The following is a 27,836-nucleotide window of genomic DNA, read 5'->3' on the forward strand; positions in this document are numbered from 1 at the left end:
TAACATTGTTGTAAGTTTTAATGTTTATTTTCCCAAGACAGCCTAGCCTGCATTCTACTTGGATAAATTTCACAAGCTAGTTTTCTGCTGCATCTAGTTTTTAACTTTTAACCATGTTTCTGATGACAAGGAATGCTGCAAAAATACTCTAGTCCAACAAAGAGTTATGATCACAAAATAATCTTTATCCATTCTACTGCGTTTCAGAATTACCAGCTGATTTTAAAAAAACACAAGGTAGATATAGATGCTAATGGTGGCTAACCTGGTATGTTTTCTTATAGCAAACTGTTGTTCATGCAACACTTGTGCTCAAAGGGGAAGGCACAGCATTTCCTACAATGAGCCACCTTATAAAGAGTTCTTATTTTTACATATTTGCAATGTCACTTTTAATTTAGTGTGCATAACCTCAAAACTGAGGTATTATTCCAATTATAAAAACCACTTGCATTTTGGATGCAAGTTAAGAATACAAAGTTCTCTCTAAAGTGGCTCAAAATAGATTGTTCATGGCTGCCTACATCTAAAGATAAAAAGTCTAGAACAATTGGACAGATTAGGTGGTATTATTAACGGTGTTCAAACCATGACTTGATTTGTACATCTATTCACATCTCCAATCTTTTCAGCAGTACATATGCACCAAATTTTATTTTGAGGTTTCCATATCATTTTCATAGAAAACAAAGTTTGAAAACAAATAACATTGAAACACAGCACAGTATCCTACCACAAAAGAAACAGCTGGTTACAGGACTCAATAAAATCTAAAAATGAGCTATGCTGTAAATTACCACATGCAAAAATAGCTTTATGTCGTCTCTGAAAATGAAAAGGATGGTGTTAAACTTGTTTTATTGTTTTCTAGTATTATATGGCAATTTGTGTACTGCAACACAATAGTTGGAAGAGGGAAACGTTTGTATGAGTTTCATGCAAAAAATCTACACAAATTAGTTTTGATGATATGGAAAGCTTTTTTGTAAACAATGAACAGTCATCTGGTGCAAATGCACAGGGAAGCCTTCCTCAAAGTTTTCTGACTTTACAAGCAACTAGTAATAAGCCATACAGGAAAGAAAATAACTAAAATAAAAGGGGTGGGGAATAAAACAAAACACAGGCTGCAGGAGTAAAACCATAGTCTGCTGCTAAACCGGTCTCTGTTTTTTGTGTCCAGTGTTAACACTTATACACTCCTTTTGATGATTGACTAGGGTTATTATCAGCCCCCTGAAGGCGAATCAAGCTTGCATGCGTTCACATACAGCATCACAACCATACTCTCGTACACACCCCACTCCAAGACTAGAAGTCTGCTTCATGAGCAAAGAGCCCCAGATTTGAAACACACACGTGGCCCCACAGCACTGAGTCCAGACATTCACTCAATGTTGTCCATTCACACGGTGCTTCATTAGCAAGACCTGGGCTCATTCTCCTTGGACTTATATGGGCATCCTATTCTCCTTTATGCTTACATGGCTTGATGATGGAATAGTACTGCATTTCCCCCCCACAATTGCGCTAATTAAGTCAATGTTCCTCCTCAGGCACTGAAGATCTTTGACCTGTAGCCCTTTTCCTTTGAACAACCTATATAAGCATTCAGTGTGAAGTTTTTCATTACATTTTGCCACTCACTCTCACTCGCACCCACTCGCCATCTTGACTTCATTCGGGCTTTTCTGTGATTCCAAATGAAATCTTCACCATTTTCTTCCCCGATTTAATGCAGCAGCGGATCCCATGAGCCAAGCTTGATGGATCAAACCTTATTTTATTCAGTGCTGCATTGTACCTAACTTCCAAAATACCACTCTAGAACTGGAACCCTTCTGCAGGTACATTGGCAGATGAATTGAAACCAAATGTTCCACCTTGTATTGCCTCTGGAACAAGGCTTGGATCTTCATCTATCTGTAAATGAACCACAAAGACCAGAAATAAGAATCTTCCGGGCTTCCAGTCCCACCTGCCTTAATGGAGGCAGCCCCCACGATAGCAGGGGATCATCGGCGAACGAGCAGAATAAAGATAATAGTTTGAGTTCCTCACTTGAAGCTTTATAAATTTATATATTGTAACATCACGAATGGAAATCATTGTATCTGTTGACTGAGGGATTATTATTATTATACTGTAACTGAAATGTAACTGACTGATTAAGATTATGGAATGCAGTGACGTAAGATCAGAAATGCACCCAAACCACCATGCGGGGAGCCACTTTAACTAAAATGTATTAATTGGAAGTTGATTGGCATTGTCATAATTGTATAATTTGGGAATTAATTGTTATTGTTTTAATTTGGCTATTATTGGGGGTATGTTGGAAAACAAAGTAAAAAATAGTATCTATATCTATATCTATATATATAAAGAAATAAGAATCTTCCAATCCAACCAAAGTCGACTACCAGGTTTTCAACAATTAGTACTTTACTTCAAAATACTCAGTTTCACAATTATGTACTTACATCATCTGAAGAGAAGAACTGATCAATGATCTCATAAGCCAGTTTGTAGATGTCTTCATTTTCATGATTTTGTAGCTGTTCAATTTTCTCCAGCCCTGTAAGGTTTAACACAAAAAAGTTGAAGGAACCCTAGACTAGCTGTAAAAATGAAAACAAAGTTTTTTTCAAAACACACTGTTAACCAGTATGTCCACAAATCATATTTCTCCATAGAAACTATGAAAATATTTCCAGATCTGTGACAAAAATACAAAAACAAAAAACTGAAAGATCACTTTATCAAATCTAAGACCTTGGCATACAAAGCCAAATTTTTAAACATACCTCCACATTCTTCAATAAGGTTGGCTATGGTTTCTGCCTCCTCTTCAGCCATTTTTAATATATTACTTAGCCCATCCAGCACTACTTGTACAACCTGAGCATCTTTTACTGTTAACAAGTTGCAAAAGGGAGGAATTACATTTTGTTGAATTAGGTATGCCACCTAAAAAAGGGATAGAAACAGACATTAATCCAATTAGGATCAATACAATTTACATAAACTGCTTGGAGGTTTATATGATTAAGCCATAAACAAATTATGAAATAATAATAAATATACTAAGTTAAGAGTATGGAGAAAAAGGAGCGTTAATTAAAACATTTTCAAACCTACAGAAATTCAAGTAAAAGGATTCTCACTATACTCAAGAAGTATTATGTCATCTAATAACTCATAATTGGTTTTGACTTTAAAACCAATACCAAAATATGAGTTGACTTTTAAACTCATATTAAATATGTATTTAATGAATCTGGACATAATCAACTATTGTATGTTGGTGGATTCTAGCTCCGGATATTGAGGGGGCTTGGCTTTTAGAATAGAGTATCAATCATGCAAGACTCACCTGTGAGCCTACTGATTTAAGTTTTAAATCTGCAGGAAACACCAAGTGATAGCAAAAGAAACCAAACCAAACCTTGGATCCAAAGGTGCATTACAGAAGCAAAACTTGATTTCGCTTCATTTTTGCTGCACTCTCCCCTATTTCTCCGGATTCCACATCACCACATCCCATACTATTCTGGAAGGTCTCTGCCCCTCAGAGGGGTGCACCAGTGGCGGAGCTTCATGCTCTGGCACCGGGGGGCGGAGTGCAGGCAGGGCTCGCGTGCGTCCTGGAGGCGGGATGTGCCGCCCGCAGGGGCATGATGTGCATCCCAGGGGCGGGGGGCAGCCGCGGCGGAACCCCACTGGGATCGCGCCGCCGGGGGCGGGGTGCTCCCCACTCCTCTTCCTCCGTCAGTGGGGTGCACAGGACTTTAGTGCGAAGGGCAGGAAAACCCTATTGCAGGAACATCTACTGTGAAACAAGCTTCTCTTGAGCATAGAAATGCTTATAAAATACTGATTTATTCCTCTCCCCACCCTCCACCAGTTGAGAAAGAACGTCATTGCTAGCCCTACGTTCAAGGCCTACAACGCAGCTCTCCCGTCTGTGGCATTTTATATGCATGTGTGCGCTCAAGAGAAATCCAAAGGATAGGACCCATATCAATGGCTTCAGGTTACAAGAAAGGAGATTCCAACAAAACATCAGGAATGTTTCGACAGCGGAATGGACTCTTTTGGAAGGTGGTGGACTGGAGGTTTTTAAGTAGAGTTTGGAAACGTAAAAGTTCTACACTGGTCTGGATGAAATTGATCAGAATTGGTTCAAAGTGGATGAACTGATATTTTAAAGGCAAGTATCAAATAATCAGCACAATGTGGTATAAGGCGATTCTTGCAAGAGGACCCAGCTGTGGCTTTGATCTAGTATAATCCAGTGAAAGTTACACACTTTCAAGTCCCACTGATGTCAAGGGAAGAATTAAGTGTTTGCTTAAAAACTCTCCCACTGAAATCAGTAACACTTCTAAATGCTATTATTTGGTTGAATTGTGTTTCCTGTTTTGTACGTTCCTTTACTGTTTTAAAACAGCCAGCCAGTCAGTCAGTCAGTCAGTCAAACTAGGTTACTTACTTGATCTTTTCTTCCACTGATTGTCAGGTTGCTTATAGCCCAAGCAGCTTCTTTCTGTGTACCAAAGTCACCCTAAAGAGAAGACAGTTGAAGGAGTATATTTATTGTCTACACAGGGGGTACACTCAGGCAAGCAACATTAGCTGATTCAGGCATCAGTCTTGTGACCACAGAAGAAAAACAGTGGATGAGCAGTCTCCATATTCCAAAGCTAAGACATACAACCGGCTTCAGGACGCCAGCATCTGAGGTGTAAGTCAGCCACAGCAGGAAGAGCTGGGACCCTTCAGAATTTTTTGGACTGCAGCTTCCATAATCCCTCATGGTTGGCCATGCTGGCTGTTGCTGATGGAAGTTGGGTGTACACACCAAGGACTGAAGAGATGCTACAATACCTGATCTTTCATCTGAAACAAGGACCTAAGCACTGCTTATCTGCTCCCTATCAAATGGGAGTACAGTGGTACCTCGGGTTATGTACCTGATTCGTTCCGGGGTGCGGTACGTAACCCGAAAAGTACGCAACCCGAACAAGCACAAAATGCGCAGAATGCTTCTGCGCATGCGCAAACTGTGCAGAACGCTTCTGCGCATGTGGCGAACCCGGAAGTTAATGCTTCCGGGGACGCCAAGTACGTAACCCGAGGTACGCCTGTACAGGGAGAAGAGGAAAGTACTGAAGAAAATCTCTTTGACTGGAAAAAGCCCAGCAGAGGAAAAAGGTAATAGGTGGGTGGGGATTTTCAGGGGAGGATTGGTGGGCATAGGAAGTAAGTTGAGCACTTCCTATCCAACCTGGAGGCCTCTGCTGCTTTAATTATTACTTTGAATTACTCAGACTGTGGGTCTCTTGGGGACAGGCACCTGTCTAGCTGGAAAAACCAGCTTACTGGGAAGAGTGGCCTAGAACCCTCCATCAAGCATACGTACCCAACCAGCACATTTTATCTTACTAATGTTCCACGGCTGTTTCAGTACAAAACACACATAGAACAAGACAAAAGCTTAGTAAAAGATTGGTTTTGTCTAACCTTATCTAAAAGGTGTATTATCATTGGCACTAGGTTAGCATCTATCACCGCCTGGACTTGCTGCTGATTTCCTGCAGTGATGTTAGATAGGAACCAAACAGCTTCCTGCAACAACAACAAAACCGTGATTTTAAAAATATCAACAAGAAATACTTTGAATAATGAAAGTATTAATCAATCTCTGCAGAGCTAGACTTCTCTTAAAGGTGCAATACAAGCACAACTGAGAACTATTTAAATTTGTTTAACACCACCCAGGCAGCGGAATTCTGCATCAGCTACAACTACTGGACTGTCTTCAAAAGCAGAATGATGCAGCCTGCATTTCAATAGTTTATACAGAAGTTTATTAGAGCACGGATAAGAGAGGACAAGTTGTTTCACTCCAGGAATAGCTGTAGCTATAATACTAGTTGGAGTGGGGCATAGTTGCTTCTTGGCACGGAAGCTACCTAGTCCGACAGTGACAGCTTGGAATTGAAGAGCCCTCTCAAACTATGAACCTGCTCCTTCAGACGGAGTGTCTCTTACTGGGATTCAGTTTCAAGTAACAATACCCAAGGATAACATGCATTTTTAAAAATTGGCTTTAACACTACTGCAGCTTAGAAGAAAGATCAGTATTAGATGGTTTGTAGTATAACAGGTGCCAGCTGTAGCATTTTGTTTATATTTTGACAATTTTATCTATACTTGTTTAACAGTTGGTGGATTTTACCAGTATTTTATTCAGAATTTTATAATGTACTTTATGTAAGTATATTAGAAAGTTCTGTGGTTAAGTAACCTATAAAACTTACTTTTATAAAAAAAACTACCCACAGAAGCATAAATGAAGTTGCTACTAGTGCAAATATTTTTTGCTAAATGTAGAACCCAAAGAATGTGTAATTTTTGTTTCCCATTTAAATCTTGATGATTCCCTAATCCAAATCATATGTTTTAGGTGTCATTAAACTGAACTCTTGGATCAGATCACATTCCTTTTGCCTAACAAAAGGAACCTGTTAGAGGTTTAAAATGTCTAGATGCAAACTGCGAGCTTATTTTGGGCTCTAATCACTGGCAATGTTGCAGTAAACCCAGATGATTTAGCAACAAGGCCTCAGATGCACTGCGAAATCAACAGCTTCTTTATCAGTGCCCACAGTTTACATCACTATATAGCTTTTACACAACCAACCCCTTTTACTTCAGACTAAAATTTGCCCCCCTTACCTAATATACACACCCCTTACTATTCCCTATTACCTCCATTTCATCATTTCCAAGAGTCAGTTTATAATTCAGGTGTAGGCAAAAGACAGGCTGCAGAACCACTGACCAATTTTTGATGAGCCACCTTATATTTAAAGGCCACCAATTGCTAGGATATTATTTGTAATATTTATTTTAGGTCCAGCCCTTCATTATAACTGATCTTAGGGCAGGGCACAAAAAAAATCCCAATTAATAAAATAACCATAACCAAGAACAATGCTGGACTAGAAACGGTTATATCTGATGCATCACGATACATTTTATGTTTTATGCTTTCATATGAAAGCAGGATTTTGCATGTTAAACAGGGGGGGAAACATTATTCAGTGCCACTGTGAGATGGCAAAGCAAAAATAATGGACTGAATGACCACCTCAAACTGTCAAGTTATAGGAGGTTGCTACATTATTCAGATAGTTTTCTTGAAGTTTAAACTACTTGTGGGATTGCCTCACCCTGTAAGTGTCCACTTGAATGCTTTGATCTGTGAAACTGACACTGTTACATAATACTTGCTACACAGCTGTAATAAATCAATCTTTCAGTGTTGCAGCACTTAGACTTTGGAACTACCTGTCTAGACTCCTCAGGCAGACATTTCCGTTGTACTCTTTCCAATGACCGTTTAAAGCTTTATTGTTTAGGCAAACCTATCCAGACTTGTAGATGTTGATGTGTTTCATTCTTTTTTACTGTTGATTTTAATTATCTTCAAATTTTTTAAACTGCTTTTATTTATAATTTTGTATTACCTGTAAATTGCTTAAGAGATTTTACTGCAACCAAGCAGTATAATTTTTGTGAAACAAACAAATATGCTCCTTGCAAAGGAATTGCTACATTACAAATTCTACAAAAGTCAGAACAACTTTTCAAGTAAAGAGATTGACGATTATCCTGTACTTTTGTTTGATAGATATGTCACATAGTCCCCTGGTATCAATTTTCATGCATTCAGCATCATGCCCATTTTCATACCTTATTAATTTTTTCTTTGGGGTGAGTCAATAGGGCAGGGAAGTGTGAAAGAGCTTCACAATTCAGAACTACTTGGGTCTGTTCATCAGTACCAGTAACAATATTTCCTACAGCTCTGAGTGCGGCAGTCTGAAACAAAACATTTCAAAAGTTAAAACCTGATAGCTTGAGTAGCATGTTTTAAAATCAAGCATTATAGTATTAAGACTACATGATTAGACTGAGGCATAGCTGCCAAGTTCTCCCCTTTTTTAACGGAAATTCCCTTATGCTGAATAGGCTTCCTCGCGAGAAAAGGGAAAACTTGGCAGCTATGGTTGAAATCCTATGCACATTTACTTCTGAGTAAGCATGCATAGGATTGCACTACACAGCTTTACTAGATTAACTGTACCACTTAAATCAGGTAGAAGACATGGTTCTGTGCCCCACCCCCACCAAAAATAAAAACTTGTAACTTTACAAATCTGACAATGAAAGATTTGAAGAATTATGATTTATGAAACAGCTACTGTGCTGAGTAGCAGATTCATCTTTTTCCTGAGCCAAATTTGATGGTGAAAATGGTAATGGGTTGAGCTGGTATTACACAAATAAACCTTAGAGCCACACACTTAGTAACTTCCTGGCTCTCAGTGAATCAGTTGGCCATTGCATCTAAATTGAGAAACAATGGTTTGTGCAAAGCCTGATTTGTTGTGTCAGATTGAATGATAAGCAATGGCTTGCTAAAAGGCAGGTTACAAATCAGAGTCCAAAAAAGAACTCAGCCCCACCTCTCCATATACTTCATTACAGTGGTGCCTCGCTAGACGAAATTAATTCGTTCCAGGACTGAATTCGTCCTACGAAAATTTCGTCTAGCGAGGCACCGCTTCCCATAGGAATGCATTAAAAGTCAATTAATGCGTTCCTATGGGCTCCGGGGGGGGGGGGAGAGACTGTTGGCGGCGGCGCTTGTTCTCTTGGCTCGGGGAAGGCAGGCAGGCGCTTCCCCGAGCCAAGAGAGCAAGCGCCGCTGCTGCCAACAACAGAGCCGGATCGGACGAAGCTTCAGAAGCTTCGTCGGATCCGGCTCTGTCGGGCGGGGTGGGGGAAAGGCGAAGGAACGATCCTGCGCCTTTCCCCCACCTCTGCCAAGCCCCATGCCGGCGAGAAGCCTGCCTCCCCCGACATGGAGCGCGGCCTCGGAGACCTCCGAAACCGCGCTCCATGCCGGCAAGCAGGGGACACCTACCTAGCCCGCCCCTTTGCCTTCACCAAGAAAGCGCCGCCTCGGCGAAGGCAAGCGGGCGGAACCTAGTTCCTCCCCCGCTAGTTCCTCTTTGTGTTCTGCTGGTCTCTGCCAAAGGGGAACCAGCTGCAGCAGGGAAAGAAGACAAAGGGAGATCAGCTGAGAGGCGGTGACAGCTGTCAGCGCCTCTCAGCTGAGCTTCCTTTGCCTTCTTCCCTTGCTACAGTTGGTTCCCCTTTCGCTAGATGAATGCCCTGATTTTCTGATCGGAGGTTTTTATGGCCACGCTTCGCAAGATGAAGCGGTGGCCATAGAAAATCTCGTCGCATAGCGAGGCAACCTCCGATCAGAAAATCCTTTTGTTAAGCGGAATTTTCGTCTAGCAGGGCATTCGTCTAGCGAGGCACCACTGTATATCTGAACCAATCTACAACGACTTGCAGTTTGTATCCAGAGCTGGAAAACTGAAGTGGAAGGACCTAGCACCCATTTTCAACCATTTTGACACTAATCTGATAGCGTATCCCATATTCCTAAATCTAATAAAATGAAATATTAAAGAATACCTCTCTTTTGCAATGAGCATTAAACTTGCTAGTTAATAAAAGCTTGCACTCAATAGAAACTAAAGAAAGCTACTGTCCTTTTATTTTTTGAATCTATTTTGTCCTATGGGGACAGCAGCTTTTAAAATGTTTATTCAAAACACGATTCCACGTTCCACAAAATATGAGAAACATTCAAAAGTCAGAATCCCCCCGCCCATTTCTGAGCTTGACAAGCACAGTGACTGAACACAGTAAGAATACAATGTGCTGCATACTGTAAATTTCTAATGTAATGTTGTCAGTAAAATGCTTCAAATAAAGGAAAAATGGTACAAGACTCACTTGCACTTTAACTTCCTGATGGCTGAGAAGAGGAACCAAATGAGGAACTATCCCAGAGTCTATCACCATCTGAATCTGTTCATTGCCTGAATCTGTTAAGTAGGAGAGGGCCCAGACTGTATCTACCAATATCTGTTCAAAATCAACAAGACACATTAGAGTAATACAAAGGAGGTTCTGCAAGACACAATGAGTCATATATAAACAGAAGCATTTTCCCTTGAAAACAGTGGTGTTCTCAGCCTACTTACTATTTTAAGTTTCTGCAACATACCACAAAATAAAGCACAGAGGGTATCTGACCAAATCCCTTGCAAATTTTTGTTTCATTCTTCCTTTCAAAAACATTTCCTGCTGAATCTTAAAACATGTTATGCTGCCAACACCTCAGTTAGCTATGACACTTGTCTAATTTCCACCAGCAAGTATATACATTATATCAAAATGCCTCTGGCCTCTCCTATGTATTGGCAGAGTGGCTTCTGATTTTGTTGCAGGTTAAGTCCCAACCCAACTAAGAACAGAATGTACAGAGAAGCAGGTTCTGCAGATTTATTCCTGAACTGAATGGGTGCTGCATACAGAGCACGGCTGTCCAGATAGCGCCTCAAACGCTAAGCCCTTCCAAAAAGGCTAGAATTGTTCCACTCAGCAGATCCAGAATGACAGTTCTATTCAGTCTTTAGGTATTCTTATTTTAAGGGAATGATCCAGTCCATCACCAACTCAGTGCTTGCCTATGGATATATGTTAAGAGAACCAGTGGGAAATCCATGCAAGTCTCACCAATCCGTGTGGGAGATGAGATTTGTGCCAGTGCACATAACTGTTCTGCAAACAGTTACCGGGACCATAGCCCCCATGTAAGCTGCAAGTTGTCTGTATTTGTGAACTGTCCCTCAGTTTTGTGGGAGCACTGACTTCTGAAATATGTTTTATTCCTTTGAGAGACTTTTGCTTTGTTAATAAGACTGACAAGTATCCACCAATATAACCAAGGAGGCACAAATTGCTTTCAGGGGTAACCTGGCAAGGTTGTGATTTGTTTTTTCAATAGGTGCTTATAATTAATCAGTAAACAGGCTGTGCAATATTGAGATACTCACATTTACATCTGTGTGATGAATTAAAACACAGAGTGCTGGGAGGATCTAGGAGAAAGAGGAAAAAGGTATTCAAAATTCTGCAGGAAAGCTCAAAGTGATAAAATTTCAACAAAGAAGTAATTTTACCTCCTGGATCGTTTCCATTGGTGGAGGCGGGTCTTTGTGGCGACACAAGTTGACCATTACCCAAGTAACATTTCTTAAGAAAGTTATGGGAATAGATGGGCTGATGAATGACAGCAGAGGCTTCACCACTCCAAGACTAATGACATAATCTCTACACTGGGGTCCATCACCTGTATAAAGATGGAGGAGCTTGTGGGTAGAAGAAATATAAACACTGATCTATCAAAATTTCTTTTCCCCATTAGGATAGCTCTCTCTGTATGTGAACAGTTTGAAATAAGCAAAAAGGATGGCTCTACAGCATCTGTTTGAAGCCCTCTGGACAGAGACGCCACTCCCAAAAACTGAATCCATTTCTCCAGCAATACATTCTCCATTGCTGATGAGAGAAAATAACTAAGAAAACCAGTACTTTAGCGTAGCTGTAAATCAGATTTAATTTTGTGCGGTGGGAGGGGAGATTCTGCACTCCACCCCTAAGCATGAAAATTATAAATCCCTTTTTGTTACAAAAAAGAGAAAAGGGTACCTATCAATGTTCTGTTAACACAGCTGTAGCTATTTATTATGAGAGAAATAACTACAACAAATGCTCTTAGAATACACTGCTTGCTTTTAAACAATTTAATCTTGAATTTTTCCAAGTTTGGGCATCTGAACCTTGGCTGCCATAAATCTTATGCCTCATCTGAACTCTCCCCTCCACATACTCCAAATACCATGCTAGGTTATCCACTGAAATGTGGTATTTCCAATCTGTGAAAAGCCAACAGTAAATTCAGGAAACTTGAATGCTTTGCATCATTTGGGGAGGTGGGGGGGGGGGGAAGCAGGAGTATTTTTTGTCACTAACAGCTATGTTGTAAGTAGACATTCAACAGGTTAAGCCTTTTCAAGGAGTTTTGTTTTGTGGGTTTTGTTGCCGGGGGGGGGGGGTTGCTGCTGCTCAGCAGCAGAAAAGCTATAGACTTCTGATTCTTAACTGTGCTATAGACTTCTGATTCTTAACTGTAATAGTTTAAAGCAGGCATCCCCAAACTTCGGCCCTCCAGATGTTTTGGACTACAATTCCCATCTTCCCCAACCACTGGTCCTGTTAGCTAGGGATCATGGGAGTTGTAGGCCAAAACATCTGGAGGGCCGCAGTTTGGGGATGCCTGGTTTAAAGAATGTAGCTGGAGACAGAGAACTAGAAATGCATATGCTATGCATAGGTATCAGATATTCCACCAACTTGGCAGCTTTGCTTGCTGTGTGATGAATACCGACAATAAGTGCACCATGACCTGAATAACTCATGTAATATTCTTCCATGTGATTTACTTGTCTGAACCTTCATGTGCCTAACTAAAATATGCTTTGGGAAAACACTCCCCCACACAGATTTGTGTACAAGGAATTGCTGGAGAAAAACAGCTTTCATTCAGTAGTAAAATTCTAAGCAGTTCTCATTGCCATAGTAGTGGAGTTTCTACATGGAAATGCAACAAACCTATGATATTGCCTAAAGCCCATACTGCTTGCTCACAAACATTTTGATGGGGCGAATGCAGCAACCTCAAAAAAAGTGGGACAGCATCTGCAAAATAAAGAAAATGATCATTATGACTCTTTTTTTTAGTTTCCATAGCCCCATGGCTAAGATTTAAACTTTAAATCATGCAATATATAAACAGCCATTCCTCATTCAAAGATATTCAGATTGCATATCAGGCAGTCGTAATTTGTCTAATTATCACTCAACTGATACAGAATTTCAGGGGCTTAGTGCATGGAACTGAACCTCTTGAGAAAAATGAAGAACCTTTCTGAGCCTCCAGTTCTTAACTTCTTCCACAGCACTATAATGTTCAGAATAAATCTTTCCAATTTTGTCAAAAAGGAAGATGCACAACTGTGTCTGGAACTTAACACATCTCCCCAATGAGATGTAGCACACTCAGTTTGCAGACAGAACAATGATGTGTAAAAGTGGAATTACCACACACTTATTTATGTTCCTTTTGCATTATGGCTGAAGGTAGCATAAAGCCTCCATCATTGCCACTTCAGTTTTGCAAAGCTCTGCAAACAGTATCCTTCTCCTGTAGAAAACTCCTAAGCATGTAAGGCACTAAATCCCACTGACAGCACATTTTCAATTTTCTGTAATTTTTATCTTTAAGCAGCCATTGGGTTGGATCCAGACCTCCTGTGAACACTGCTGAAAATCTCTCCTACTTTCTGCATCCTCTTGAACAGCTATTAAGGGTTGGGAGACCTTGTGGAATAGCATGAGAGGTGTCACTGGGATGATGATAACAACAACAACAACAACAACAACAACAACAATATATTGTTTATATCCCGCCCATCTGGCTGGGTTTCCCCAGCCACTCTGGGCGGCTTCCAACAGAAATATTAAAATACACTAATTTCTTAAAGATTAAAAGCTTCCCTAAACAGGATTTGCAGAGGCAGCAGGGAAATTGGTGGAAACCACCTTTCCAGCAGGAAACCCACATTGGATCTTTGTCCCCTCTGAGAACTGACGAAGTCCTTCCACTCTGGTAAGGGCAAGTCTGGATCCAACCCATTATAAAAGAAAACTAGAGAAGTAACTCTTTTTTTAAAATATAAAGAAGTCTTTTATACCAATCAAGAAACACTGAAAACAGTCATATATCAGCAGTGGATAGTTCCAGAGATATTCTTCAGATTATACATATTTTAAAGGCAATGCCACATATTCAAAACGATGTCCAAACCCTAAACAGCAGTTAATCTTAGCCACAATTAGTGAAAATAAGTCAGCTTCAAAAGCTTGGTTGGCTTGTTTCCCACTAATCACAGTTTGTCTAGGTTCAGATGTCACAAGCTGAAGTGAAGATAAAGTTTATGGATGCGTCTTCATAGTAGTGCCAGAAGGAAGGCGGGAACTAGGCTTATTATTGTAATGCTAAACTATGGTTTAGTGTTACATGCAAATTTGGCCACAAGCTCCAAATCAATTCGTTACTTACTAAATTCCATATTTCTAATCACAAAGCGGGAACATCTTCAGTGCTATCCAAATTTAATTTCAATTTAGCGAGAGATTATGTACATGTCTTCCTTTTCAGCGTATGATTCATTGATTAGCATTTAGATTTCAATCAACCTGGCTATAGCATCAAAGAACCAACTCATTGGCACATGTGAATACCCAAAGAAGAAATATAACGTGTCCATAGTTCTACTCGATCAGCAAGGCATTTTTACACGAGTTAAGTACTGATTAACTTACTGGATTGAACGACAGCTTGCGTTTGTTCAGAAGTTCCGGAAGCAATATTTGTCAGTGCCCATGCTGCTTCAAACTGTAAAGATGGACTAAGAATATAATAAGAAACAAACAATAGGTTATTACAATATTTTTGATCAATTGCTTGAGAAAACAACTGTTCCTTTAAAGGCACATACTCACTTGTCATCTCTTTCAAGGCAGTGCACTAATATGGGTAATATTCCAGATTTTATTAAGTCATCAATAGGCGGGTTGCGATCACTGGAGAGTAGTTTTCTATTCAGAAATATTTGGAAAGTAGAATATCAAACTTTCAGGCAAAGCTGAAATGGCTCCAATTGATTATTATAGCTAAAACACGAAGAGCAGCTAACAGGGATTTCACAGCATACTAAATCTCCTATCTTAACATAAAAATTAAAAAATATGGTAGTAATTATTCTGATATTTCATAAGTAACTATCAAATACAATTTAAATTTAAACCAGTAAGTCTGAATGCATTATCTTATTTTCCCCCTTCTTGACATTTGTGAAATATTTTTCGAAGTCAAAAATGTCTTAAATCAAAATTAAACCGAAAGGAGATCAAAGGCAAGCAAATGTGCCCATTTGCCTCTTCTTAAAAGAGAAGATAAAAGAAGATACCTGGGCCAGAGTGCTAGACAGTACAAAAAGATGCTCATTATCCTGCTACAGATCCTCATATACAAAGATTGCTGGTGACTGAAAGCATTGAATAAGACTAGTTCTCTCCTTTTTTGGTGGGTAAAGTTCTTGTCAGGATGGAGAGAATGGATGGCTGGAGAAATGTGGAATGCTCTCCCCTGGGGAGGTTTTCCTGGTACCTTTGTTACAGATCTTTAAGCGCCAGGCAAAATCATTCCTCTTCTCTAAGGCCTTTGGCTAATTAAACAATCTATGGCCTTTAAACTGGGGGAGGGGTGGGGGTAATTGTTTTCATTTATTATTGCATTGTGCATTCTTGTGTTTTTATATTGTAAACCACCCTGTGAATGAAGGATGGTATATAAATTTTATAAATAAAATAAAGAGGTACATGTGTGAGCGAAAGTATGAGGTGCCAAGCATTTTGACCAAAAAGGTATAGGGTGGCTCTAGTCCTGAAGCACCACCCCTGCCTTAAACAGAAATAAGGTTTATTGTATACATTGGAGAGAAGAGAGTTTAGAACTTGACAACTGGCTGGTCAAGTATTTCATGAGGCCAAACTACACATGTGAGTCTAACTGCTGTTTATTTCATTATCAGGCCATGTGTTAGCAAGAGCAGTAGTGAGAACTGCTTTTCCCCCTGAAGCAGTCAGGTTCATACCCACAATACATTAGATAATGCATGAAGACAGAACAGGTCAAGCTGCTGCCACTGATATATGGAAGAGCTGCCTTTAAAAACTGACATTAAGTATTTTAACATATTAATGAAATATTTATAGACCACACTTTATCTATCTAAGTTACTAGGGCAGAGTGCAGAATATAAATCAAAAAGGCAAAAAAGGCAGTTAAAACTATGACATCAAAATATTGAAACCATGGGTAGCCAACATGGTGCCATCCAGATATTGCTGGACTATAATTCCTATCAACTCCATCCAGCCTAGTCAATGATCAGGGATGATGGGTGTTGGGAGTTCAAGAACATCTGAAGGACACCAAGCTATGAATAAATATAACCCTGGGATAATCACTCACTTAGAAATCCTTAAAATAACCTTTGAAAATAAATCAGCCTTGATCACCAGCATCAATTTTAAATGATGGGTATTTTACATGTCAGGTGCAGGTTAGTTGACTTCCCCTGACAATGGAACAAGGAGAAGAGCCACTCTGGCAACTACTTCTTATACCTTGAACTGGGCTCAAAAGCAGCCAATATAACTTTGAAAATTGGCATTAAGCAACTCTATCTAGCCGTACCCATTAAAATTCTGGCAGCTGCATTCTACACTTATTAACGCTTCCAGTTTGTCTTCAAGGCAGTCTGGAAGTTACAAGAGCATGGACTGCTGTGGTGAAATGGTCCCTGTCCAGCCAAAGCTGGTTACTTTCTTTGGCTCTTTTTAAATTCTCTCTTAATTTAACTGTTAAGATGGCCCTGGTATTCCAAGATAAAAGTGAAATATTTGTGAAATATTGCTTTCATCAATATTTGCATGTGAAAAATGGAATTCAATTGTTGATCAACTTGTGCTCCAAACCATTTTAGAATATGTCAAATACAGATTATCAAAGTAGAGTTCACATTAAGAGCAGCCGAAGAACCAACATTTCCAGTCATAACACAGTACAGCTATCAATTCCATTAACAAACTGTACTACCGTAGAAGAAAGCATATCTGAATAAATTATTCTCTTACCTTGCAGCCTGCACTGCACTTAACTGGATACCTTGGTTGTCACTTGAAGCATTCTAAGAAATAAATATATTTAAAAATCAGGACTTTCACAATATAAGTGAATTTTAAAAACAGAAGTGAGTAAGATACTTACCTGCACTATTGCCTCTAGAGACGTGTTTTGCTGAAACAAATATCAAAGCATTAGAAATGCATTCAAAAAGACATACGTATATAATATTTAATCACCAATTAGTTCTTACCACTCTGAAGTCACCATCTATATCAGAATCTTCACAGATATCTTCATGAGGTACGTTTCGTCTCTTTAACAGATGCTCATCTCTTTTGTTCTTTTAAATACAAAATACAAATTACATTCAGACAAGGCGTATATGCATTCCCCAATGCTTTAAAGGTATATTATAAATATTTGTAAAATTTAAAAAAATGCAAATATAGGTAATGTAAGAAAAATGCAGTGTACAAAGCAATAAAAAATATTAAGGGTAGAAAATACCATAAGAGGCTTTTAATTCATTTTACAGTATAGAAAAAGTAAAGGTGTTACATGATTTACATAACCCGACACAGTACACATTTATAATCACTCTTGATCATTTGCCAACTAAATTTTATGTTCATATAGGTAACAGTTTTGTATAATTCTAAAGCTTGCATATTCCAAAGTTTTAAATGATAAAGAACATAAACTTTTGGGGGAGGAACAGAGTAATGGAACTAAAGAGTGGTCAATTCATGGAGTTTTACATGGAGGAGTTGAGGAATGGCAGCCGTGGATGAAAAAGAACTATGCAGTTGAAAGGTTACTGTAAATCACTTTAGAAAAACCTAGAATTCTGAAAAGCAGCATAAAAGCTAACTTAGAACAGTACCCAACAATGTAGTTCCATTAGTGAAAGGAACTTCTCCTCCCTCTCATCTCACAGCACATAACTAAATCTTTTGAGAAGATCTGGAGAGGGCATGGGGCGGTGGGTAGTTTTATTGTGTAAAAGGAAATCCTGACACTAATGTAAGCACTTTGTTGGGTACCAACCTAAATAAATAAAATGCCCAATACTGTACCAATCAATTTTTTTGGCCAATTATATAGATAGATGCCAACCTATTTACTCTCAAACAAAATTCTTATAGGTATGCCAAGGAAACTGGCATTCTACAATTGGATTATGGATTTTACATTAATATGTATATATGCATTTACTTGATATGGTTCTTTTCCCACTCCAAAGTTTCAGACTTTTGGGGAGGAGCAGAGTGATGCAAGCAAAAAGCAAGTTGTCTGTGCAGAAATGTGCCTTACATGGCAATAATCAAGGAACAGCAGCAATGAGAGAGAAAGGAGTATGTAGAGCAAATATCCATCCCCGAACATTGGAAGCTCTGTAAACCTCCTCTAAATTCTGAGCACGCATCATCACACATGTATTTTAAAACTTTTTCTGCAGTCATAAGGGTATTTTTTAAAGTGCAAGCCAAAATTCTCCTAATTCATTTAATAAAATAACCCCAATTATTTCTGAAAAGGATTTTCCTTGCTACACATGCCCAATTAAACTTAAGTGCAATTTGTATCTACACAAGGAAAAGAAGTATTATCAGTGATATACACCAAAACAAAAAAGCAATTGTACAGCAAGGAAATTTCAGGACAACATAAATATATTAAGCAAAACATACTAAGTGAAAAGAGAAATTGAGCAATTTCTTAAAGCTGTCAATAAAAAGGCATGATTGTTACATTACTTTAAAACAATGCAATTCAGGAGATAATTGCTAGAGATTATGGGCTTGATCCAGTCTAAAATGGGCAGAGCTTCTGTGGCTCATGTTCCTTGACTGATCAGACAATTCTTTAACATGGGGGAAGGGAACAGAGCACATCTCTTATTCTTTATGGCAGTGGTTCACAAAGGTATGGCGCGCCACACTGGTGTGGCAGACGATGGAAGAGTGGTGGGAAGATTCAAGGACAGTCAAAGGAACATTTATATAGTATAGTATAGTATAGTATAGTATAGTATAGTATAGTATAGTATAGTATAGTACGGTATAGTACAGGTATAGTAATATTTTTTTATTTGCAGAATATGGATAGGTATTTTTTCAAAATCAAGCACTGCTCAGAGTTTTTTCTTTTTGTTTTCCAATATATTTATTATCAATATTTTGTGTGTGTGGCATAAACCAATTTTTATTCTAAAAGTCTGGCCCTGAGAATAGAGTTTGGGAACCACTGCTTTATGGGGACTGCTGCACCTGCAGTGGATTGGATCAAGCCCACACTAAATTAGGTGATAAATAGCATTAAATCTTACCTTTCTTAATTCCACAACGACTTCATTTCGTTGTCTTCTCATAGTCTGGAAAGTTAAAGTTACACAAGAAAGTTACATCTAGCTTCCACTGTTTATTAAGGCACAAACTACAGTGTCTCAAGAACTAAATGTCAATGTGGGGCTCAAACAATTCCCCACATGAAATTCTAGGTTAACTATTTGAAGCATGAAAACTGCATACCCTTTGTTGTGGCTGTCTGAATTGGCTGCCTTAAAAATGAATATTTAGCATTAGAAATTTGATGAAAGAAAAGTAGGTATTCAAAAGTAGGTATTCAAACCAATGTAACTAGTTAAGGAGAAGCCTGGGGCCACATTTTAAATTGTCTAGTTAATTAATTGTTTAATTGTTAATACATGGTGTTTCTTTTATAGCTCTCATGTCTATTTTTCTTATTTATATCTTACTTTTCTTCCATCATAGAACCCAAAGCAGAGATCACCCATCTAGACACTGACCAGAACCAGACCTGCTTAGCTTCAGCCAAGGAGATGGGTGATGCTTTTAGAGATCATACCCTCATCCACTATGGCAAAATGAAGTAACCTAGCTATTGCAGAATCTCATTCTCTCATGAAAGTGAGTTTGATACAGAAGATACAAATTCAGTCTCTCCATCTGACTACTACGTAATGTTAGCAGTGCTTTTCTTCTAGGAAAAAGAAAGGTGCCAGTACTACGTATCCTTGAGTACTTGCAGAAAAGAAACACTAACTGTTAGTAATTGTATACAGACCAGTGAAACCTGCAACAATATGAATAACAGTAGCCCACCTGGCCTGAAAAAAAGGATAGCATGATCAGGTCATGGGTGTGAGCAGCAGGGAGGAAGAAAAAAAAATCAATATTTTTTGTTTTCTAAGCTTCCTGAACCACCTTCTGCTGTGCTACAAAAAAACCAAACCAAAACAAAAAACCCCAGAAGGATCAATTCTAGGGCTGGCTGTCAGACCCGAGCCATTTGGGGGGCCAGAACAAGAAAGGGAAACTGCACTTTTCCTTTCCTTCCTTAAACATCCCTGTACATTACAGGGGGTGGGGGTGATTTCTAAAACATTAGGCGACATATCCTCTCAACCCTAATCACACAACACCCTTATTTTCTTCAGCTGGCATCTACATCTATATTCACTAGGAAAGCCAAACTCAGCCAGTTCCCTGAGCAGACTGAGTATACATGCATCCCGTAATGCTCAAAGTTAGAGAATTGTGGGGTGTGTTCTGCTGCTGCTACTTAGCTCAGGGAACTTGCCTACACTGTTCCTTGTCTACCATCACTGTGGTACTTTTAAGAACGGGGAGAAACAGCTAAGGAAGCTGTATCACCCTGTCCCAATATTTTTAGGGAAACTTTCAATTGTTCTAAAGATAAGAATGACAACTGCTTTAAAGAAGCATATTTTCATACCAATACTATGGCTTTCAAAAATTAGCATAGATCTGTGCCAAATTAAAAAGTACTTTAAAAGCAGTGACAAAAATAAGCAATGCATAGAAAGATTATAGAGAAGGAAAACATCTAAAAATACAACCATATCCAACACCTAACCAACAGTACTGTTGCTCAGTATTTAAAATAAATATTTCAGGCATGTCCATTCATGTTCTATTGTCCAAAACTGGCATTGACGGCAGCCAGAGGTTTCACACCAAGGATTTCCTATAGGAAGGCATTTCTAATACACACCCATCTGCATACAAAATATCTGATTAAACTCAGACAGGGTCAATAGTTCAAGCAGGAATGAAAATGTGGGTTATAAAATCTGAGAATATGTTGAGAGCCACTGCACAAGCAAAATTAAAAGGGACAGCAGAAAATCACTAAGGCATCCCCTGTAGCACCGGTATGCAACTGCTAGACTGGTGACTGGGAGTGGAGACCATATTACACTGGTACTGAAAAACCAACACTGGCTCCAAGTAAGTTTCCAAGCACTATTTGAAGTGTTGGTGCTGAACTTTAAGGCCCTAAACCAGGCATCCCCAAACTGCAGCCCCCCCAGATGTTTTGGCCTACAACTCCCATGATCCCTAGCTAACAGGACCAGTGGTCAAGGATGATGGGAATTGTAGTCCAAAACATCTGGAGGGCCAAAGTTTGGGGATGCCTGCCCTAAACTGCCTTGGCCCTGTATTCTTTGACATTTCCACTGCAGCAGAGACAAGTTAGTTTAAATTTAAAACAAAGTGAATTGCCTCTTCAGCAGGTGGCATGAATCTTAAAGATAACACAGCCCTTCAATTTTCTTCTGTATTTTCATGGTCTCAGGGATCACTTAAAACAATACCATGGTACACTGAATTGCTACAGACTCTGGCCAGCACTGGGGCCTAACACTTCTTTTTGCCATGTGTGTTTTCTTAGAGCAGTCCTGGTTTGTTTTCTATGGGAGAGGGCAATCGCTGAGGCTCTCGTTTTGATCAGTAGATCCCGTGATCCAGAACCCCCAGGTCAGGTAAGTGCAGGGGTGGAGTGGCAATAGGTAGGCCAGTGCGAGTCAGAGCTGCTTGTTGGTGCCGCCAGTGCTGGACCCAGTGGCAGCCTGGGCCTGGCTCTGCACGGCGCAGGGTGCAATCCACCCCAGCACCTAGCTGAGCGGGGTTGTCTGGTACTGCTGACTTGCATCTAGTAAATAACTAAGTGTCTACACAAAAGAAAGCCACACTAAGTTCAGTGAGCCTTACTCCCAGGTAAGGGTTTGTGGGGCTATAGTGTTTTATCTAGACAGCCAGGGCTCCTCTGGACAAAAATATCTTTTTGCACCAGGTCAGTGAGATGAGGACCACTTGCTTTTTAAAATTATCCCATATAGAGTTCTATTTACAAACAAAATATTAAAATAACTACTTTTCTACCAGTAGGACAGGGGAGCATGAGCGTAGCCAAGATTTCTGTTAGGGGGGCAGAACTGCCCCCAGGCTATGCTCTTGGGGGTCCACAGGTCGGGAAACGTTGCTTTAGGTGACTGTATTTTTGTAGCAGTAAGAACAGTGCATGATCTAAGATTATGTCCCAGGATCTCTTGCAATGACTACATGTAATCAGAAATGTGGGTCAGCATCCTCTGAAATATTGTAGAACAGTGGTTCCCAACAGGTAGTCCGGGGACCCCCAGGGGTCCGCGAGCTATGCCAGAGGGGTCCTCAAGATCCTATTAGAATAAAAAATATATTAACTATTTTTTGTTTTGGCCGCTTCCTGCATGAGCAGAGTCTAGCGCAAAACTAGAATTAGATAGAGGCAGTAGTTCTGCTGTATGCCGCAAGGACTACAAGAAACTTGGAGATAAGGCAATGAAAAAGATCCTTCCATTTGCAACCACATATCGGTGTGAGCAAGCATTTTCTTCCATGTGTTTCATGAAAAACAAATATAGGAATCGGCTCGACATGCGGTCGGATTTCAGAGTGAAAGTTTCAAGTTTGGAACCTAATATTTCAGAAATAATGGACTCAAAGGACAGATTTAACTCATCTCATTAAGAACTGAAAATTAAAACTAACTGTATACTGATGGAGTACTCTGTTGTAACTGTAAAAAATGTATAAATATAAAATATAAAAAGACTCTTAATTTGGCTCTTACTTTTTAATTTTAGGATTAGGAATTAATGGGGGTCCTTGTCACAATGGCAGCTCGACGAGGGGTCCTCGAGAAAATTTTGTTGGGAACCCCTGTTGTAGAAGATCCTGTGATGCATCTCACTCAATATGCACTTGAACTATGTAGCAAAATATTTCAGGAAGGTCCTAGATCTTCCCACACTCCAACTACAAACCAGCAGAGATTTCAGAGGTGTAACATTCAGAATGTAATGTCCCTAAGCTTCAGCATCAATACAAAATTGCAACATTATACAAGTAGGATTTGCTGATGACAGCAGGGCAGAACAACTTCTGAAGGAACTGTTGAGCATAATGACACTTGAAAAAATTCAAATCACACTACATAATGCATCTATGACATGCATTAGGAGAGAACTATAGCAAAGGTTAGGGATGCGAGTGATGGTGTGGTCTAAACCACAAAGCCTAGGGCTTGCTGATCAGAAGGTCGGCGGTTCGAATCCCCGCCACTGAGTGAGCTCCCATTGTTCGGTCCCAGCTCCTGCCCACCTAGCAGTTCGAAAGCATGCCAAAGTGCAAATAGAAAATAGGTACAACTCCGGCGGGAAGGTAAACAGCGTTTCCGTGCGCTGCTCTGGTTCACCAGAAGCAGCTTTGTCATGCTGGCCACATGACCCGGAAGCTGTCTGCGGACAAACGCCGGCTCCCCCGGCCTATAGAGCGCGATGAGCACTGCAACCCCAGAGTCGTCCGTGACTAGACCTAATGGTCAGGGGTACCTTTACCTTTAATAGCAAAGGTTGCTACAGGTCAATGTCAGAGAAACACCAATTTGTAGAGTTGTGCCCCAAGGGTCATCTAGCCCAACCCCTTGCAATGCAGGAATCTCAACTAAAGCACCAATGACATATGGTCATCCAACCTCTGCTTACAAACCTCCAAGGGACGAGTTCACAAGCTCCTGAGGGAGTTCCACTGTCCATACCACTGTCAAACAACTCTTACTGTCAGTGTTCTTCCTAATGTTTAGTCAGAATTTCCTTTCTTGTAACTTGAAGCCATTGTTGAGGGTCCTACCCTCCAGAGCAATAGAAAACAAGGTTGCTCCATCCTCCATGTGACAGCCTTTAGTTATCTTAAGATGGCTATCATATCTCCTCTGTTTCTTTTTCCCCAGGCTAAATATACCCAACTCCTTAAAACCATTCCTCATAAAGCATGGTTTCCAGACCCTTGATCATCTCGGTTGCCCTCCTCTGCACATCACCTTCCAGCTTGTCAATATCCTTAAGTTGTGGTGCCCAGAACGGGACACAGTACTTCAGGTGTGGTCTGATCAAGACAGATTAAAGCAGTACTTTCCTTGATCAGGATTATTATACTTCTGTTGAAGCAGTCTAGAATAGTATTAGCTAAGCATGTGGTCTAGGTAAGACCAATCTTTTTCACATGTACTACTGGTAAGCCAGATGTCCCCCATCTTATATTTATGCAGCTGGTTCTTCCTGCTTAAGTGTAGAACCTTACATTCATCCCAACTGAAATTCATTGTTAGTTTGGGCCCAGTTATTCAATCTGTTATGGTAATCTTGAATCCACATTCTGTCTTCTGCCACATTAGCTACCCATTCCAGTTTGGTACCATCAGCTAACTTAATTGGACCTGCCTCCATTAACCCCAAACCCCACTACTCCAATAGGTTTAAAAGAAAAAAGAAAAAAAGACAGCAAGCTGGTTGTTCAACTCCACAATACATCTAATTGTTTAAAACACAAAGCTAGTTTAAAAGCCTGTGTTTTGACTTTACAAAATAGGTTTACCATTAAGTAGTGTGGAACTGTGTTATTGATTTGCTCCCCTGATAGATGTTATCTTGTATAACCTAATGGTCTTATTACTGTGACATAACTCTATGTGTGCTCAATTACCCCAAGAAATCCACAGAATGTAGATCTGAGCATCCTAGGCTTTTTCAAGGAATATATGCAGTTTGTTGGATGGAGGGGGACTCTAAATGCACATTAAATATCCTGCACCCACAGCAAATAATTGGATCAGGGTGCATGAATACTTTGGCAATCAGAGCCTCAGAGACACTAATTTCTAAATGACAGCCGGTATCTCGTACACCGGCATAAATAATGTTTCCCCCTGTCCTTTTCATTACTTTATCTTACAACGATCAAAAGTTATCTGTAAAAATACTGCTTCATAGAATCATAGAATTGGAAGAGACCACAAGGGCTTCAAAATTTATCTCTGCAAAAAATGGGTGCTTTACAAACTCCTGAAAATTAAATCATGTTAGATTTTCCAAGTGCACCTTGGAAACTAAGATTGCAATTCTAAACATATTTATTGGAGATCAAGACCAGCATAATAGAATAAGAATTAATTCTAAGTAATAAACACATGTGGGATTGAACTGTAAAGCTTATTAGAATTAAAAGTGATCCAGTGTAAAATATACAGTGTTATAAAGGCTTAGGTTAAATATGCCTATTCAGAAACAGCAGATCAGTAAGTAAATCCAGATCATGGTCACAAAGACAGATGGATTTTGGATGACTAAGGAATTTGATTCAATACTGGGGATCCCTTTGTCCTGGGAGCACAGGACTCAGGCAGAAGGTCTGTTTTTCAGGAGAGCAGGAAAGTGGAACGTACCGTAGGGCTACCATGAAATATTCAGTTCCATATCCCATAGAGTGCTGTACAATCCTACTCTACAGAAAAGCAAAGTGGGAAAGCCCTCGTTTTAAAAAGCTGTATAGTTACCATGTCAACAGCTGACAGACTAATTCCAGTATTTCTCATGTTTTGAATGAAAGCTTTAAATAAGCATACCACAGAACAGATGCAAAATGTTCAGCAGTTGCTGCCTAGAATACATGACATTTATGAAGAATTGAAAAGTTATGCTAGCTGCTGGTAATTATGCAGGTAAATTATCGAAGGGCAAAAATTTAGGATATTTTCCCATCTGATTATTCAAATACACAATATTTCTATGAAAAAAATGAAAAGCAGAGGGCAGCAGTATACAAGTCATGGATTCTTCTGGGAACTCTTGGAACTACAGTTTTTTCGGAGAGATCAAGGCTCTTGAAAAAAATCCTCAACCTCACACAATTAAACACTTTCACTTTAGGAAAAATTGTGATTTTTAGGCCTCTCTAAATGAAACATGAAGTGCCATCTTATATACATTCAATGGGATTTGATCCAGACAGGTGTATATATAGGATTGTAGTCTTAAGTTAGAATAATAGCTATACTGTGACTATCTTCTCAATTTAAACATAAGGTTGAGGCTAAAGGACTGTTTACCTGCCAGCAATTCCCAGGGCAAGAGAGATATAAACTACCGTAGGACATATTGCTTTCATGCACTTAACAAATGCATGTTAAGTGCCATGGGTGGCCAGACAGACAAGTGATTGGCATGTATCTGCTCACCAGAACTGTGTGACTGCATGTTCCATAGCTCAGCATCTAGGGGCACAAACTATCTCATGGCACACCAGGGGGTGGGGTGGGATTGGCACATCCTCAGAAATGCCTTGTGGTGTATAACTTGGGACAGAATCCTGAGCTGCTCCAACCTGTATTGATATTCTACACTACTGAAAAGTGGGGTAATTATGTTTACATGCTTTTGCTCTCCACAGCTGACTATATCCAAAGCCAGGTCTTTGACGAGACACTTGAAGTCATACCCTTATTTTATTTTTAAACACAGGGAAGACAGACTGTCAACTTGGTGAGATATACTTGGAAATATTTCCCATTTAACTGCTTTAAGTTTAAACTAGCATTTTAAAAAAAAATGCATGTGAACATGTTTCTGCTGAACACAGGTGAATGGTTCTGGGAGCAGTCGCCACCTTTGAAGAAACACTGATTAAAATTTGGTTTTAATATGATCAACTTGGGGCTTTTACATATTTTAAAATGCTGAATGTGTATTCTGCCTGTTTGCACCGTGACAGTGTGGCTAAGGAGGCTAATTACATCGAGTTCTGTCAAGTAACACGGTAGTTTGTTTGTATATATACTGTGTCTATGTGTGTGTGTGTCTCTCTCTGTGTGTGTGTGTCTGTGTGTGTGTGTGTATACACACATATACATATACATGTGGCGCCCTAAAAGCTATTTTTGCCGTGGTGTGTAGCTCACAAAGTCTGGTTCCTACGGAGAAAACGCGTGTCACGGGAAGCGGAGAGAGAGAAAACAGAAGAGAAAACATGTCATCTGACAGGCAGTTTCCATGTCAGGCAGCTGAGTGGGTGGGGAGAGAGGGGCGCCTCCATCCGCTCCAGCAGGGCTACTGCCCCCTCCCTTTTCCCGCTCTGCTAACCTGCCTGGCCCCAACTACTGTCCCTTCCCACCCGCCTGCCGGGAAAGTCCGAGGCCCAGGACGGAAAAGGAGTAGCAGAAAAGGCCTGCCCCGCTTTCTCCTCCAACGCCCCCCCCCGCCAAGCATCCCCGCCACGGCGACCAGAAGCGGCTAGGCCTAGGCCCTCCCAAACCCCGCGGGTACAGAGTGGCAACGCGTCCCCTCGTGAGGAAAAGTCAGCCAACCCCACCCACCCGCCGGCCGGCCTTCCCTGTCTCTCCGCTGACGGAGCGGCAGACTCCGGCTCAGGCCTCGCCTCGAGGTAGGTAGGCCCCGCCACGGGAGATTAGCAGAGACGCCACAGCCAACCGCCTTTGGCGCGGAGGCCTTGTCCGAACTGATCCCCGTCCTCGCTTGCCGGCCCACCCCTTCGCGCGAAGCGGGCTGCTAGGCCGCTGCCCGGGCTAAGGAGGGAGAAGAGCTACCTCCAGGTCTCGGCCTTTGTTCTTAAAGTTCTTCAGCCGTTGGTTGTCCAGCTTCTCGTTGTCGGCCATGGCGGGAGGTAGGGAGCGCGGCCTCTCCTCTTGCCTCTCCTCCCTCCTCTTTCTCCGTCGACACCCAGGCCGGACCCAGCCGGGCCCCTTCTTCCCGGCGCCGCTTCCGCCCCTTCGCCTCGCCCGCTCGCCTTCCCTTCGGCGCCGCGGCGGGTCTCCCTGGCTGGCCTGGCCTAGTGGCGGGCTGGCGAGCCAAACCGGCGGCCTCCTCCTCCTCCTCTCGCCTGCTCAAGTCGCTCCCCGCTGGCTTAGGCCTTCCCAGGGC

At 40.6% G+C, this 27,836-nt stretch overlaps 1 protein-coding gene and 1 non-coding gene across 2 annotated transcripts; both read right to left on the reverse strand.

The window, feature by feature from the left end:
* KPNA4 (karyopherin subunit alpha 4) lies at positions 1-27,836 on the reverse strand. The gene is made up of 17 exons (XM_035132891.3): positions 27,503-27,836; positions 19,086-19,130; positions 17,007-17,096; positions 16,898-16,927; positions 16,765-16,817; positions 14,566-14,661; positions 14,386-14,471; positions 12,613-12,699; positions 11,121-11,290; positions 10,995-11,039; positions 9,889-10,020; positions 7,765-7,893; positions 5,527-5,631; positions 4,496-4,567; positions 2,808-2,970; positions 2,484-2,578; positions 1-1,923 (listed from the first exon to the last, which is right to left on the reverse strand). Exons 1-17 carry the CDS (start codon positions 27,569-27,571, stop codon positions 1,825-1,827), a joined length of 1,566 nt encoding a protein of 521 aa, XP_034988782.3. The 5' UTR covers positions 27,572-27,836; the 3' UTR covers positions 1-1,824.
* On the reverse strand, positions 6,492-6,796 carry LOC118094122 (small Cajal body-specific RNA 7). The gene has a single exon (XR_004693731.1).

Source organism: Zootoca vivipara, chromosome 5 (assembly GCF_965207765.1).
Source record: "Zootoca vivipara chromosome 5, rZooViv2.hap1.1, whole genome shotgun sequence".
NCBI lineage: Eukaryota > Metazoa > Chordata > Lepidosauria > Squamata > Lacertidae > Zootoca > Zootoca vivipara.

Excerpts from the sequence above, each read along its gene's own strand:
- KPNA4 (XM_035132891.3), bottom strand. The coding sequence starts at position 27,571 with ATGGCCGACAACGAGAAGCTGGACAACCAACGGCTGAAGAACTTTAAG. Across the intron at positions 17,097-19,085 it reads TCGTTGTGGAATTAAGAAAG|AACAAAAGAGATGAGCATCT; the intron begins GTAAGATTTAAT and ends TGTATTTAAAAG. Across the intron at positions 11,291-12,612 it reads GGCTTTAGGCAATATCATAG|GTGATGGACCCCAGTGTAGA; the intron begins GTTTGTTGCATT and ends ATCTTTATACAG.